Source organism: Ananas comosus, linkage group 12 (genome assembly GCF_001540865.1).
Source record: "Ananas comosus cultivar F153 linkage group 12, ASM154086v1, whole genome shotgun sequence".
Lineage (NCBI taxonomy): Eukaryota > Viridiplantae > Streptophyta > Magnoliopsida > Poales > Bromeliaceae > Ananas > Ananas comosus.
This window is the reverse complement of record NC_033632.1, coordinates 4,196,364-4,212,406: the sequence shown is the minus strand read 5'-3', so window position 1 is coordinate 4,212,406 and position 16,043 is coordinate 4,196,364. Positions and strand designations below refer to the sequence as shown.

The window sequence follows — 16,043 nt, the reverse complement described above, 5'->3', positions numbered from 1 at the left end:
AACCAAAAAAGCAGCAGCAACATCCACACCCAAAACAAGCTAATAATTTGGCCTTCATAGTTACAGAAAAGAAATACTCCTATTTGATGCAATCTCACAATAAATTCACACAAAGTTTAACCTCGGAAGGTTCAATTACAAACAGATAGCCATAGGGCATTAAATCTCCTACTACAAAAACTCTCCCCACATTTATAAATTTAATACTCGAAAAATGATGCACAACAAGATGGTCACCTTCTTCTCCTCCTCCGTAACTCGGGGAATTTAAGAGGAACAGGGAGAGTAACAAGACTTTGCTCCGAAAAATTCTCCCTAGAAATCTTGCAGCCTAGCTGCTGATAATATGGCCTAAGAGTTTGAATGGTCATTTTTAGATCCCTCGCAACATCGGTCGGGTCGGTCTTGAAGTTGTCCACAAAGAGCGTGAGCACCAGTATGTAACCAATAAGAAGTTCATTCTTTTGCGTCGAGAGTAAATGGGATTCCGGGTCAACAAACATCCTTTGCAATCTCTGATACGTAATGCGTGGAATCTTGGAATGGTCGGCGGGTTTACTATGATGCTTAGATTTGCATCCAGAAGAGCTTAGCCGTTCCCAGAAAGATTGAAGATGTGTGATGTACGATAACATGCAAGCCAGTTTCTCTTTTTCTTCCTCATCCTGTGAATAAGTACATAATGGTCTTACACAATGAACTTAAGAAATAAGGAGAAGAATCAGCAATACTGAAGATAATCATAGCTCTAGTTAACTAGATATAGTGCTTTGCAATGTGTTAGATAACTATACTGATACAGTAAGGGCATGAACTTCGTTGGGTTCTACTTTTATCCTTAGCTTTTCTTGTTATCTAGATTAATCAACAGGGTCATTTCATTTGCTTTTACACTACACAGAAGATAATCATCAGTCTAGTTTATTAGCTATTGTGCTTTGCAATGTAGTAGATAACTATAAGGATTTGGTATCAGCATGAATTTTGTTGGGTTTTTACTTCTTTTATCCTCAGCTTATCTTGTTATCTAGAATAATGAAGAAGGTCATTTAATTTCCTTTTAGATTATGCAGATACCTGTGAATACAATGGATAACTATAATGATAAAATATTATTTTTACGATTATGGGATACCCAGGAAGATACTGAGGGATAACACAATTTCATGGTTTGAATGGAATAGTAATTCCTGCATTATGCTTTAATAAGCCGGTCTGACTAAAGGTGTGGTCATTTGATAGAATGAAAAGAATAACTAGCACCACTATCCCCCTAAAATCAAATTGAGCCACACATTAAATATATGAGTATATAACCAGATAGTGGCAACATAAGCCAATAAAGAAATAGAAACAAAATTCTTCGCATTACATCATATAAAAATTACCTGAAGCTCCCTTAGTTTGTATAGACGATTGGAAACAAAACTAGGATAAGGTTTCAAATCCAAATCCACCCCAGAATGCAAGGCTTCCAATATGTCCAAAAGATAGGCTCGTTCACCTTTAGGAATAATCTCATCTATTAGATATGCTCTCTCTGGTGTATCCGCAGAAGGATTGTGTGGTGGGATGTTCCGAGGAGTTGATTCTGTCTCCTGATCCGCAGCATTGTTATCCACGTCAGCATCAGTCTTTTCATTTTCGAGATGTTCATAGGCAGAGGGGTCGTTCCTTTGTTGGTTTAATGACATCCATTTCTTATCCTGTTCAGAACAAAACCTCTCATTATATACAGCATTACAAAACTAAATATTTCGATTATGATCTGCAGTATGATATCATGATGATCTAAATGTTGACAAAGTGATGTATCTGGCAGCTTGTCGAGGTGCTGAGACCTTATGGACCGTTTACTCACACATGGGGCAATTTTTGAACAATAAGGAATATAAGTACTTTGGTAAATTCCAGCATAACGTACACTACATGAAGGGAACATCAGCAAATTTCACATGGGAGATATAAAATTGCAACTAAGCACCTTTTCAACGGGTATATATGCAAAAACCCTGGGTATATATCCAAAAGCCTCAGAGGGAGAAACCGTTCTACTTTTTACGTACATCTAAAAGAAACTTGAGCATTCTGAAGAAAAGTACTGCACTGTCCATATAAGTTTCCAGTTATTAAGTAAATATTTTGGTTCAATTCGAATGTACAGTAAGACATATCAAAAATCTAGATGCCTAATAGATCATGAGGGTCTGCGACCTGTACGTATATCCGTAATATAAAATTAAACAATTTAAACAAGATAGCACAGTATACCTTGTCCCTATCTTTCTTTGTTCCATACAAACTTGTAAGATCTTGTATTTTCCGGCCAACCTGTCCTGTAGCCATACTCTCCTCTGTTAATCCCTCGGATGCTTCCATATGAGCAGGTTGGCTCACCGCTAGCCGGGGCTCCAACCTGAAAATCTGTAAGAAACTTGAAAGTAAATGATCCATACTAAAAAGCTATGGAAAAATGTAACAAAGACTGTGCCAGCAACAGGACATGATAAAGGAAAAATATCATCAGCATGCCTAACTAAAAGCAGTTGACTAAGGACTTATTTTGCCAGGCTGAAGCTAGCAGCATTTTTCCAGGTAAAGCTGTTTGAGAAGCCCTAACAGATTTGTACTGATGAAACCTCTAAACAACAACAATCTAAGCAACCAGTATAAACTCCACAATAGAGCTTTTTCCTTCTAGCATCTAAAAGACCTTTTTGGATTCCAACTCCAACAAGAAACTCTAAATGTTTTCATCACCAAACACTTGGCATCTGCTTTTGAGTAAAGAAGTTGCTCAGGAGCCAAGCGAAACAAGCACTAAGAGCAAAGTTTAGCCTGACTGGAAGCTACTTAATGTTTTGATTTAGAAGAGCTGTTTGAAGGAGTCATAACAGATTTTTTTCATTCTGTACCACCAACTTGCTGAAGCTAGAAACAAAAGCTTCAAGATGTAGCTTCTTCTTATCAGATCAAAGAGCCCATACCAGTTGCAAACTAGCTCTAGTTTGTGTCCAAATGCATGGCTTTTGCTTCTCAGGTAGAGATGCTATTAAAAAGTTCAGGATAAACATCCATTAAATACGACAAGAAGACAAAATGAAAAAAATGATGCGTGTGTCTATCAAAAGGACCACTTGATTAACACATGAAATTGATACCTAGCCAGCATAATTATTAGCCTTAAACCACTAAATCCTAAATTCTATACCTTAGATCAGTATCTTCAACTTCGAGAAGCTTTCTCCTATGTATAGATCAAGACATTATAAGGATTTCCATCAACAAAGAGGTTATATGCACTCATTTGTGCATTCAATCATAATACAACAGATAATGCTCCACTATACTTAGCTCATTGGTAAATGAGAGCTAATCCACGAATTATTAGAATAGTTACACAATCGCTAAGTTTCCGAAGAACATGTGACAAATGAAAGTGACTTATACCACAAGGTATAAAATTTAAACCACATAAACCAAGCACCAAGTAAACAATACTACACATTACTAATATCTATATCGTGGATCTCTCGCAAAAAGAAGATCAAACTTTATTCGATTTGCTATTCGTTGCGCCCATTAATCTATAATTCAAGATAAAAATTTTACTAAATATGTTTCCCAAAATAAAAAAAATGACAGCTATTAAAAACGTAAACAATTAATCAAATCCAAACCTTATTGGCGGCAATGGGGACTATCTTGAGCGTCTGCGTCGCCTTATCGAGCACCCCGAGCGCGTACGTACACAGCTGGGGGGCGGCGGCCTCGCCGGCGTAGCTCCTGCCGACGAACTCCACGGCGGAGCCCCGGGGGCTCACGACGAGCTCGAGGCGGTTCGCGCGGCGCTTGTTCCTGAACACACGGACGCTGGGATCATCCGCCGCCGCAGCGGGGGCGGCGGCGCCGCCGCCGAGGGGGTCGTAGCCGGAGGGGAAGTAGCCGACGACGGGGGCGATGCGGTCCCCGGACTCGGCGAGGGCCTCCATGGACACGTCCAATGCCTTCCTCTTCCTCTTCTTCCTCGTCGACGGCTCGGTTAGGGTTTCTACGGCTTCTTCCGCCATTAATGGAGAGGTGACAGCAAGAGAGAGAAAGTGGGCGTCTCTTTGGTTTCGATTCTAGGGTTTTGGAGAGGGCAAAGAATGGTTGGGTTTTTTATGCAGAGATTGGACCGGACTAGACCGGACCGGACCGGTTTATAGTGGTTCGGTCCAATGCGGACATTGGGTCCGGCCGGGTCTACACATGCAAAACAGGCGGATTGGAGAACCTACGAGCGGGCCGTCGGACCCGCGGATCATAAAGACATGAGTAAAATTTATTTATAAATTTTTGGATAAACTTTAAATACCATCTCTGTAATTTCGGACTTTTTCACTTTAGTATTATGTGATTTAAAGCATATCAAATTAGTGTCTAGTGATTTTATTTTTATCTTTTTGTCAACTTTTTTATTAATATTTCATAAAATTATATACAAAATTTCAGATACCTGACCTAAATTTATCGAATATTCATTTTAGTACTATTTAGTTTTAACTTTGTCACTAATTTAACAAAAAAATTTTGAGGAATCGATAATAAAAAAAAAAAACCCATAGGACACTAAATTGATACACTTTAAAAACTATATGATGCAAAAGTGAGAAAGTGTAAAACCATATGGATGATATTTAAAATTTTTTCTAAATTTTTAGATAGTCAATATTTTATCCATATCAGTCCACGGGCGGGCACAAGATTTTCTTTTCCTTTTTTGCTCTTATATTTTTTAAATACAAAATACATATATAAAATTTTTAAAAGTATAACATAATTTATTATTTGAAATATCATAATGTATAATAAATAATATAAAATCTTAAAACATATAAATTATATAGTATAAAAGTATTTTATCATCCCAAATTTTAATAAAATTAATAAATTTTTCATAATTATAGAGTCAATATTATAAAAATTATATATCTTTTAATTAAAAACATATTTACTAATATCCGTAAGTACCGCAGGTTGCCCAAAATACTCGTACCTTAACAGGTATTTATTTGTTTCATTAATAATTTTTTGGATAAAAAAATTAATATCTATACTCATACATTTATAAGTAATCTATGGGTATCTGCGGGTATGTATTAAAATTTACCGGGTCCATGAACTATAAAACGTTTAAAAATTTTTCTATCTAACTTTAGTGTTTTACAATTTTATTGTGTAACTTAAAGCATTTACAAAAAAGTTTTTAAACGAAATATTTTGTAAAGTAATATAAAACTTTACTAAATTTTAAACGATTTTATCAACAGATTACAAAAACTGTTAACCACAGGTAATAATACAATAAAAAATTTTAAAATTTATATAACTATATTAAAAGCATGAAAAACTTAGATAGTAAAATTAAAAATTTTATAAAAGTCTATCTACCTGTCTCAGAATTTGCTTAAGTCCACATAAGGCCTCAATATTTTTTTTTGGGTTAATTTTATATAGATCTCTACAAACATAATAAATTATAAATATATTTCTATAATAAAGTTTAATTTTTATATATTATCTTTATAAAAGTCCTAATATTTTCAAATATATCCCTTTGATTTGTTATCGTTAAAATACTATTTATTTTATAAGTAAAATAATTTTGTTGGCATCATAAATATGTCCCTTCAAGAATCTCAACTATTAATAAAAGATGGATAAAAAGATTGATTCATCTTATTAACTAGTTAGGATTAAGTATTTTATCTATGGCTAACTAATTTTTTTCTAACAAATCCTAACGGTAGAGATATATTTGAAAATATCAGGATTTTTATACGGACAATATATGAATTTGAACTTCGTAACGATATATTTATAATTTATTATATTTGTAGGAACATGTATAAAATTAACTATTTCTTTTGAAAAAAGGGCTTAGGAGTCAATTTTAAAATATCTGTAATATAGGAGTCTCGTTACAATTTTACATTTATTTATTTATTTTTTTAACTTTTTCCCCCTATAAAGGCTCATCATCCTCCCTTCCCGCGCTCTCGTCTTCTTCTTCCTCCCTCTCTCGCTCTCTCCCTCTCTCCCCCAACCCCACCATGCGAAGCTCGGCCCCGCCATGGCCGTTGAGCTCCGCCGCCTCTTCCCCTCGTGTGCGACCACCCTCCGCCGCGCCCGCGCCCTCCACGCCCTCCTCCTCCTCTCCGGCCGCCTCGTCGCCTACCCCTCCCTCACCGCCACCCTCATCACCCTCTACTCCCGCCTCGGCGACCTCCCCTCCTCCCTCCTCTCCTTCCTCCACCACCGCCCTTCCTCCTCCACCACCACCATTGTCTCCTTCAACTCCCTCATCTCCGCCTTCGTCAGCCACCGGCGCCCCTCCTCCGCCCTCTCCGCCTTTCACCGCCTCCTCTCCCACCCCGCCCTTCGCCCCGACGCCTTCACCTTCCCCGTCGTCCTCAAAGCCTGCGGCGATCCGCAGCACGGTGAAAAGATCCACTCTTTGGCCCTAAAGATGGGATTTTGCTCCAACGTCTACGTCGGCGCGTCCCTGCTCCACATGTACTCGCGGTTCGGGCTCCTGGGCTGCGCCCGGAAGGTGTTCGATGAAATGCCCGAGAGGGATTTGGGCGCCTGGAATGCCCTTCTTTCTGGGTTTTGTCAGAATTCGAGGGCGGCCGATGCTGTCGGGCTTTTTGAGGAGATGGTGATCGAGCGAGTGGGAGGGGATAAGGTTACCTTTGCTAGCATTGTTCCGATCATTGCGTTTTTGGAGGATCAGTTGCTGGGGGCGTTGATGCACGTTCGCGCTGTTAAGCTCGGATTGGATTCGTATCTTTTCGTCTCAAATGCTTTGATCGACATGTACGCCAAGTTGGGCTGTTTGGGCGAGGCGAGGCGGGTGTTCGATGAAATGCTTCATAAAGATCTGGTCTCGTGGAATTCTTTGATTTCGGGATACGAGCAATTCGGTAATGTAAGTTTAGCTCTCGAATTATTTCATCTAATGAAAGAAGGCGATTGCCAACCTGATGTTCTGACTCTGGTGAGCCTGGCGTCAGCAACCGCTCAGTGTGGGGACGACAGGGGTGGCAGATCGGTACATTGCTATATCATGAGAAGAGGGTGGGAAATGGATGACATCATTGCCGGGAATGCGATCGTGGACATGTACTCAAAGATGGCGAAGATTGAGGCCGCACGTAACGCGTTCGATAGAATGCCGGTTAAGGACATAATTTCTTGGAATACTTTGATCACATGCTACTCCCAAAATGGGCTTGCGAGTGAGGCGATAGAGGTTTTCGACTACATGGAGAAGTTTGAGGGGCTTAAGACAATCCAAGGAACATTGGCCGGTATTTTACCTGCATACTCTCATCTTGGAGCCTTGAGACAGGGAATGAGAATTCACGGCCGTTCGATTCGCATTGGGTTGGAGTCGGATGTTTTTGTGGCTACTTGTCTTATTGACATGTATGCAAAATGTGGGAAATTGGGTGATGCGTCGCTTTTATTCCAAAAAATACCTAGAAAGAGCAGTGGTCCATGGAATGCCATAATAGCTGGTCATGGAGTTCATGGAGATGGCGAAGAAGCTCTTGAGATTTTCTCACTAATGGAAATAGAAGGAGTTAAGCCAGACCATGTCACCTTTATTTCGTTATTATCGGCATGTAGCCATGCAGGTTTGGTCGATCAAGGCCAAAAATATTTCCAACTAATGCAGACAAGTTACGGTATCCAACCCATAATGAAGCATTATGCGTGCATCGTAGATTTGCTGGGTCGTGCTGGTCGACTAAATGATGCTTACGAATTCATAAAAACAATGCGCGTGAAGCCTGATTCTGGTGTGTGGGGTGCTCTTTTGGGTGCATGCAGGATTCATGGAAATGTCGAGATGGGCTTATTGTCTTCAGAAAAGTTATTCGAAATAGACCCCGAGAATGTTGGGTATTACGTTTTGTTGTCGAATATGTATGCGAAAGTCGGAAAATGGGAAGGGGTTAATAAAGTGAGATCTATGGTTCGACACAGGAACTTGCAGAAAACCCCTGGATGGAGTTCAATTGAGGTGAATAAGAAGGTCAATGTATTTTTCACTGGGAATCAGACCGATCCTCACCCTCAACTGGAAGAGATCCAAAGAGAGATAGAAAACTTGTTAGCCAAGATGAAAGCCCTAGGTTATGTTCCAGATTACAGCTTTGTGCTACAAGATGTTGAAGAGGACGAAAAGGAGCACATTTTGGCGAGCCACAGCGAGAGATTGGCTATTGCATTCGGCATTATAAGTACATCGCCCGAAACCCCCATTCAAATTTACAAAAACTTGAGGGTTTGCGGGGACTGCCACAATGCGACCAAGTATATATCAATTATTACCGAGAGAGAGATCATTGTTAGAGATTCGAACCGATTTCATCATTTCAAAGAAGGGCGTTGCTCGTGTGGCGATTATTGGTGAAACAAGCTAACATTTTGTTCCTTTTGAACAGCTTCAAAAGCGCTTTGTACTCGAGCAAGCTGCAGATAGTATAAGGCTTTGGAGGAGAGGAAATTAAGTATACCAAAATGAAATTTTGTCAACTTTTCATTGTCCAACAGTAAAATTGGATTTCCTGGGGATTAAGAACTTAATCTCCAACCCCTCTTATGTATTTTTTACATTCTTTCGCTCAATTTGTTTGTTAAATTAATGAACTAATGAGAAGTATCTCATTTGCATAGTTTGGAAGGGAAAATTTTGGTGTCATATCATATGATTCGCGTATAATTAAAAACTGTAAATAATATTTTGTGTATTATGGAATATTTAGTGCATGCATTCTTTTGTCTATGTATCTTTTCAAATTATTCCTCATCAAAATCCACCTTTCATCTATCTCATATTTCTAATACAATGGTCTAATTTTCAAATACTGCGTGTCTATGAATGGTAATACTAAAATGTGAGGTTGGATCAAATAGATTTATAATGTATAAATAAACTACTTCAAAAGTTTAAAGGATCATATATCAAACTTAAAAAAGTTTGACGATCAAAATAAAACTTGGGCCAAAAAAAAAAAAAAGAAAGAGAAATTGCTAGCCGATGACAATTTACAATACGTTGAAGTCGGCAAAACTGCTCATCACATAGCCGGTTTAGGATTTAGAAGTCGGCGATCCAGCTTCGACTAGTGCTCAAGATGTTCATAAATTCGGCACCGATACATTAACGTCGCCGACTTTAGTATTATGCGAAGGAAGGTAGTTGCCTATTTAAACTACTCTTTTCTCTCTGTACGCTCAGAAGAGAGAGAGAGAGAGAGAGAGAGAGATGGGGCGCCCTCCTCCGTCTCCTCCAAACCCTAGGCGCCGGCGGTGGGCGCCGGCGCCGACGACGACGGCGGCGACGATCCTCCTCCCCTTCCTCGTCGCCGTCGTCGTCGTCGCCGAGATCGCCTTCCTCTCTCGCCTCGACCTAACAGGGAACGCCGCCGCGGTCCGCCATTGGACCACCTCCTTCTACTTCCCATCCATCGCAAACCCTAACTCCTCGTCGTCCCCCTCCGATCACCTCGCGGGGGCCTCTCTCCTCGACGACGACGACGGCGTAGGTGAATGCGTCGACCGGTTGGAGAGGGAGGACGACGTCCCTTACTCCCGTGACTTCCGAATCAATCCGGTTTTGGTCTCCGGGGCCGAACAGCAGGTTCCTTCTTCTCTCTGCATCGAATCAAATAATCTGATGCTTTTTTTGCTATTTTGTATGCAATAATCCTTTTCGTGTTTGAAAGATTCCTCTTTGGGGTTACATGAGATGAGTCAATTTGGGACATTTGGATAGGCTATTAGCATATAACTGGTGCATATTTAGTGAGTATTTAGTGAGTTGTTGCGATGATCACTTGGTTAACGCTATATTCACCAAAAAAAGTTAGCTATTTTGGGGTATTTTTTCATCTGATATGAACAAGGAATCTGCAGTGTAGATCATGTTTTATTATTTATATTGTTAAGAAATTACTAATTCTACAAATCCAGTCGATAATTGGCTTCTTACTTTTAGTTTGGTTGGTCATCATCTGTCTAGTGCTATGGACATAGTGCCTACTTGGCAAACAAAAACTCTAGAGCTATGCTGCGCCGAGAAGCTGAAATGACCTTCTATGCCCCAAATAAGAAGCTCCAATTTTAAGTTACTGTTTCTGCTGCAGTGAGAAACATTTCTTAGAAGGATTCTGATCGAACAACTGTTTGTGCTCCTTCAAATAATCTACTCGAACTACGGTTTTGCTGAATCTCCATCCTAGCCCGATAGGCTCATTGTACGGTGGAGTATTATGATTTGGTTGTGCATACTATTATGATTTGGTTGTTTGCAAGCCTTGGCATTTTGAACCTTAAAATATTTACTCACACATTTTTAATTCGACAAGAAACAAGATCTTTTTTTGATATTCAAATTCATTTTCTTTTAGTTAAAACATTTTTTGTAATTATTCTTCAGGATTGGGATGCATGCTCTGTTGGCTGTAAATTTGTATTTGCACCAAACAAGATACCTGATGCAACATTCGACCTTCCTCGACATCGTGAAACAGCTAGCATCCTCCGCTCTATGGAGTCATCACAATACTATGCGGAAAACAATATCGATGTGGCACGACGGTAGGTAAGCACACTTCATTACGTAATAGCCTATCTGTGCACTTTAGACGGAATTGCGCTGAATTTCTAATGAACTTTTTAAAATTGAGATGCATTAACTTTGCAATGCTCTGGCTTTTAAATTGATATATGTGTCTAGGAAATATGCGGGTTGCTAAATCAATTAATGTAATGAAATAACAAACACTTTGTGTTAAGTACATAGGATTATTTATCCCAAATCTGCTGCAGCTGACAATTCTGGTTCTCTTGCTAATAAAGAAAGAAAAGCTTGTTTCATTTATTTGTTAATGAAAGTTTTGAAGTTAGGCTTGTCATCACAGATTGCCTACTGAAAATAGTTATTTGATTGAACTTAATTTCCTTATCATCAATTTGGAAGTCAAATTCCTTGTATCGAGTATTTTAATTTCCTTTACTTTTTGTTGTTGCCTTGCTGGTTGAGAGGGCAAAGTCTTGAATAAATAGTTATTTACGTCCTCTTCTGGATACGTATTGTGATAATTGAGTATCTCTGATAAAGAAAGATTTGTAAGAGAGTTCCTGCTCTCTCACTTGATTTGGCCTTCATGGAGATAGATGAATGCTCTTTCTACAATTTGCTGTATAAATGTACACCATATATTCATTTTTCACCTTTTCATTTGACACTAATATTTGTTCTTTTGCTTTGTGACAGGAGAGGTTATAATATCATAATGACGACAAGCCTCTCTTCAGATGTTCCTGTTGGCTACTTTTCTTGGGCTGAATATGATATCATGGCGCCCATGCATCCTAAGACTGAAGATGCCCTAGCTGCTGCTTTCATTTCTAATTGTGGTGCGCGCAATTTTCGTCTACAAGCCCTTGAGATGCTCGAAAAGTTAAATATCAAAATAGATTCTTATGGAAGTTGTCACAGAAACCGAGATGGCAGAGGTATGTACAGAATCCATTTGCCTTTCAGAAATTCTTTATTGGGTTAACTACAGTTTTAATCCTTAAAGTTTGACTCTTATTTCAAAAGATTCTTAGAGATTTGGCTATAAATATTTGATCCCTTCAGTTGTTTTGTATAGCAGTTACGTATTACTACTCTCTCTGAAAAAGGGGGCCACATCAACACCATCATTAGATTTAGTTAATGTTTTACTTGTGTGTTTCTGATTAATATATTGACAAGTTTGTTTTAACAAGTATTAATTTTCGTGTATTAACCATCACAGTCGACAAACTACAAACTTTAAGGCGCTACAAGTTCAGCTTAGCTTTTGAAAATTCTAATGAAGAGGACTATGTTACTGAAAAGTTCTTCCAATCCCTTGTGGCAGGTATGTTCTAACTCTTTTGTATCGGAGTTGTATGCAAGGATAGCAGTGCCGCCCCGTGCCGTGCGGCACGGGGCGTGCCGTGCCGTGCCCCCAAGAAGGGGGCACGGCACAGGGGGGGTCTCGGACCCCCCCCATGTGCCTCGGCACATGCCCCGTGCCGCTCGAGACAGAGCGGCACGGGTGCATGTGCCGCGGCACAGTGCCGCCCGTGCCAGCTTTTTTTTTTTTAGTTTTTTTGGCTTTTTTTTTTTTTGGTTTTGTCTCTTTTTTTTTGGTTCTCTGGGATACAGAGCCTTCGCCCGGCCATCTATATTGCCTTTTGTTCACTTTTCTTTTATTTTTTTGACATTGTGTTGTCTTTTTGTCAACTTTTTTTTTTCTTTTTGGCTGATGCCTTTTTTTTTTTTTCCTTTTGGCTTTTTCTTTTGACTTTTTCTTTTTTCTTTTGTTAAATTAAAAATTATAATTTAACTTCTTATTTAACAATATAAAAGCAAATTTTTAGTTGATAAATCCGATCCATACCGCGGGGGGCTTCGCTTCCACCACAGACATCCATTTTTTCTTCGCAAATCATTTTGTCAAAATTTGTCGCACCGCGAAGTTTTCGATGAATCAGGGGAACAAAAATTGATCTCCTAAACAAATTTTGATTAGATATTTTTTAAAAGAATAAAAAAAATATGGATGTAATTGCGGTACTATTCTCGTTGTTCTAGTTATTATATACTTCCTAATCGAATCAATATATAGATTTTGAAACGTTTTTAGAAAAAATAAAATTTTCTATCATTTTATCTGTTATAATTTTTTAAATTATAAAAAAATTAAAAACAAAAGAATTTTCAATTGTTACAGCAAGTATAGTTGTACTTTTCAAATAAAAAAAAATAAAAACAAAAGAATTTTAATTTATATTCTACATCAGGTATAGTTGTACTTTATATACAAAATGCTTACATGCATGTTAATTGATGAGTATAATAAACTATACATAGCAAAAATTAATAATAACTTGTCTAAATCTTTCAAAATAACATTATAAAAGCTTACTGGAACCAAAAAAACTTAAATAAATTCGTGCCAAAGCGTGCCAGTAGGAGGTCGTGCGTATCTGTCGGCACGCAAGCGTGCCACGTGTCGGCACGCAAGCGTGCCCGTGCCGTACCGTGCCAAGGACGTAGCGGCACGCCCCCGTGCCACGGCACTTTAAACCTTGGTTGTATGTATCTTTATGATCTTTTAAATTTATTTGCTCTTTAATTTTATTTTTGTGTTCGATATTTCTAACATATTCTTCAAATAGTAAAGTTCTTCATTAAACTGAGGCTAGACTTCATTGTTCATTGGCTCAAATTAATGTGCAATATTTATAGAATCTCCAATGACTGTATATTTTCTCTAGAGATAGAGATATTAAAGTATCTGCCCTCTATGATCTGTCTGTGTGTGTGTATGTTTGTTCTCTCCCTGCACGATCTGAATTTTCATATTGACCTTTCAAAACTTAATTTTTTACATACACATCCTCGCACTTACAAACAGACCCACTAATCCCCATCTCTAAGGTTGTTCTTTTAAAAAAGTAACTCCACATAGATTTGAGGAGTATATGTAATATCAATTATTTCGCACAAGTATAAATGTAAAAGCCTTATTCATCTATTGGACTTCTGCAGGAGCTGTGCCTGTTGTGGTTGGTGCTCCAAATATACTAGACTTTGGACCTTCTTCTCGTTCTGTTTTGCATATCAAAGAGCTTAGTGATGTCCCCTCAGTTGCTAAGACCATGAAGTTCCTTGCTTCAAACCCTAATGCTTTCAATCAATCAGTCAGGTACTTCAGCTTCAGTTTGTTTTTTGCTGTGTTAATATAGGGTGCGCTTGGCATTGAAGTGATTGCAATTTGGTTGTAAACCAAGTTTAGTAAGAATAGAAACGTGCGACATGCCAATGAGATTTCCTGAGCAGCGTTGTGCTACATTATCACTCTTTCCATCAAAGTGATTTTTGACCTTTTCAAAGGAAAGTTGGTTTCTAGGAGTTAAGCCCATAGCTAGGTGGATGGATCTCCTCCGCATTTCGCTGTTAATGGCCGGCCAATGTTTTACTCTCAAAGTCTCACCAAACTTGCTTTCAGCTGAATCACGGTTATTTCAACAAAACTTCGGCTTCAAGTTTGTTTGGCCTTGCTAGATGTTTTACAAAATTGTTGTTTAAGTAGAGCTATTCGAAAAAACGCTAACAACTACTTCATTAAAAATTCTCCTATTCACTTTCCATTATGCCTTAACGACATGAAACAATTTCACACCAATTGCACCTTGTATTTGTTTAACTCGTTTCTTTGCCAAGTCACTCTTGATTTTAAGCAAAAACATTACTACTATTTTTTTTTTGTCAAGCCAAAGTATTTCCAAGCATGGTAGGAATTACATTAAATAAATAAATAAAGAAATCTTTGAAGAATAGAAGAACAAGAATGATGCCAAAATTGCCCTTAATTTCTCTTTCGTCTTTTCAGATGGAAGTACGAGGGTCCATCAGATTCTTTCAAGGCACTCGTCGACTTGGCAGCTGTTCACTCATCTTGCCGGCTTTGCATCCATATTGCAACAAGGATCCATGAAAAAGAAGAAAAAACGCCAAAATTCCAAAAACGTCCTTGTAAATGCACGGATAAAAAGGGAACGGTCTACCATCTTTATGTGAGAGAAAGAGGCCGGTTCGAGATGGAGTCCATTTTTCTCAGGTTACTTCAATCCTTCCTGCCTCCACTTATTTAATGGTTAGCTGCAAATTTAGTCCCTAATCTTTGGTTCTATCTTCAATTTGGACCTAGTAGTTTTAAATTGAACCAATTCAGTCCTGTAGTTTGCTCCTGATCTGTATTTTGCCCTCGGAGTCTCGATCTCAAATTCTCAATTCATCCTCAAGTCATAATTGTAGAACTTGATTGTAAACTTGGAAACAACGAGTACAAAGTCGACATCAGGTCAAACTTCCGGGGCTAAATTTATGACTAATCTTTTATTTTATCATGGTTCTACTTACCGAAAGAGATCCAACTCTGTGAACTTTTTCGCAGATCTGAAGAGTTGAGACTAAATGCTTTCGAATCGGCCATTACCGCAAAATTCAAGTCGCTAAATCACACACCCATATGGAAAAACGAAAGACCACAAAGCGTAAGAGGAGATGATGACCTGAGAATATACAGAGTGTACCCAGTAGGCCTCACACAGAGACAAGCACTGTACAGCTTTAAATTCGGCAGTGATGCCGAATTTTCGGAACATGTTGAGAGAAACCCCTGCCCCAAGTTTGAAGTCATCTTTGTATGAACAGCATGTTTCAATTGTTTTGTATCATAGTTTTGTAATTCCTTCTTTTTTTTTTGTTATGATACGAGATATTACTTCACTTTTAAGGTTATTTTTCAGACAATTATTCTCTCTTGTTTTTGTTGACACACTCCAGGCTTTTGATTATATTTCCATTTGATCTATTTTTGTCAGTTAATTTAGTGATTTTTGGTTAAATTTAATGATGATTCTGTTAAACTTAACGGCTTTAATAAGTAAGTACCAGTTAGGAGTTAACAGCTAATAACTAGGGGTACTTTTAAATGCAATAAAATCCCCAAATTAACTAATTGGAATAGCTTTAATAAAACCAACCAAAAGTAAAAAAAATAATAAGTTTAGGGATGTGTTCTCTACCCATGTAAAGTTTCATGGGAATTATTATTATTTAGTAAGGTGGATAAGAAACTCTGAAACTTTTGCAATGGTGATAAACTTCGACATGATAATATAATGTTTGGAAAGCAAATCATCTGCTTGAATCTCAGTGCTTCTGTTGCAGTGGTTAGGTGTCTAAGGGTGCGTATTGGGTGCATCCTTATGCGCCATATGTTCATAATATGGAAATGATCATGGTGGGATCATCTTTCTATATAGAAATTTTTATGCACACAATGTTGTAAAAAATGTGCATATGAGATGATTTAATTTGAAGTTTTTAGTTTTTTTTTTTTTTTTTTTTTTGCAACAGAAAAACCTCTGTCAAAATT

General features: G+C 38.2%; 3 protein-coding genes across 4 annotated transcripts; 2 read left to right on the top strand and 1 right to left on the bottom strand.

The window, feature by feature from the left end:
• Nucleotides 23-4,143, bottom strand: LOC109718883 (DNA-directed RNA polymerase I subunit rpa49). The gene is made up of 4 exons (XM_020245351.1): nucleotides 3,681-4,143; nucleotides 2,272-2,424; nucleotides 1,389-1,706; nucleotides 23-665 (listed from the first exon to the last, which is right to left on the bottom strand). The coding sequence occupies exons 1-4, from the start codon at nucleotides 4,068-4,070 to the stop codon at nucleotides 234-236; spliced, it is 1,293 nt and encodes a 430-aa protein (XP_020100940.1). The 5' UTR covers nucleotides 4,071-4,143; the 3' UTR covers nucleotides 23-233.
• Nucleotides 6,029-8,804, top strand: LOC109718029 (pentatricopeptide repeat-containing protein At4g33990). Its single transcript, XM_020244019.1, has one exon. It carries the CDS (start codon nucleotides 6,116-6,118, stop codon nucleotides 8,465-8,467), a length of 2,352 nt encoding a protein of 783 aa, XP_020099608.1. The 5' UTR covers nucleotides 6,029-6,115; the 3' UTR covers nucleotides 8,468-8,804.
• LOC109718897 (glycoprotein 3-alpha-L-fucosyltransferase A-like) lies at nucleotides 9,303-15,465 on the top strand. Of its 2 annotated transcripts, none has more exons than XM_020245370.1 (7): nucleotides 9,303-9,697; nucleotides 10,496-10,656; nucleotides 11,336-11,577; nucleotides 11,865-11,969; nucleotides 13,649-13,805; nucleotides 14,493-14,756; nucleotides 15,057-15,465. In XM_020245370.1, the coding sequence occupies exons 1-6, from the start codon at nucleotides 9,323-9,325 to the stop codon at nucleotides 14,752-14,754; spliced, it is 1,302 nt and encodes a 433-aa protein (XP_020100959.1). In that variant the 5' UTR covers nucleotides 9,303-9,322; the 3' UTR covers nucleotides 14,755-14,756; nucleotides 15,057-15,465. The 2 variants fall into 2 exon arrangements, with proteins under 2 accessions (XP_020100959.1, XP_020100958.1); XM_020245369.1 differs by having other exon boundaries at nucleotides 14,493-14,720; nucleotides 15,057-15,426.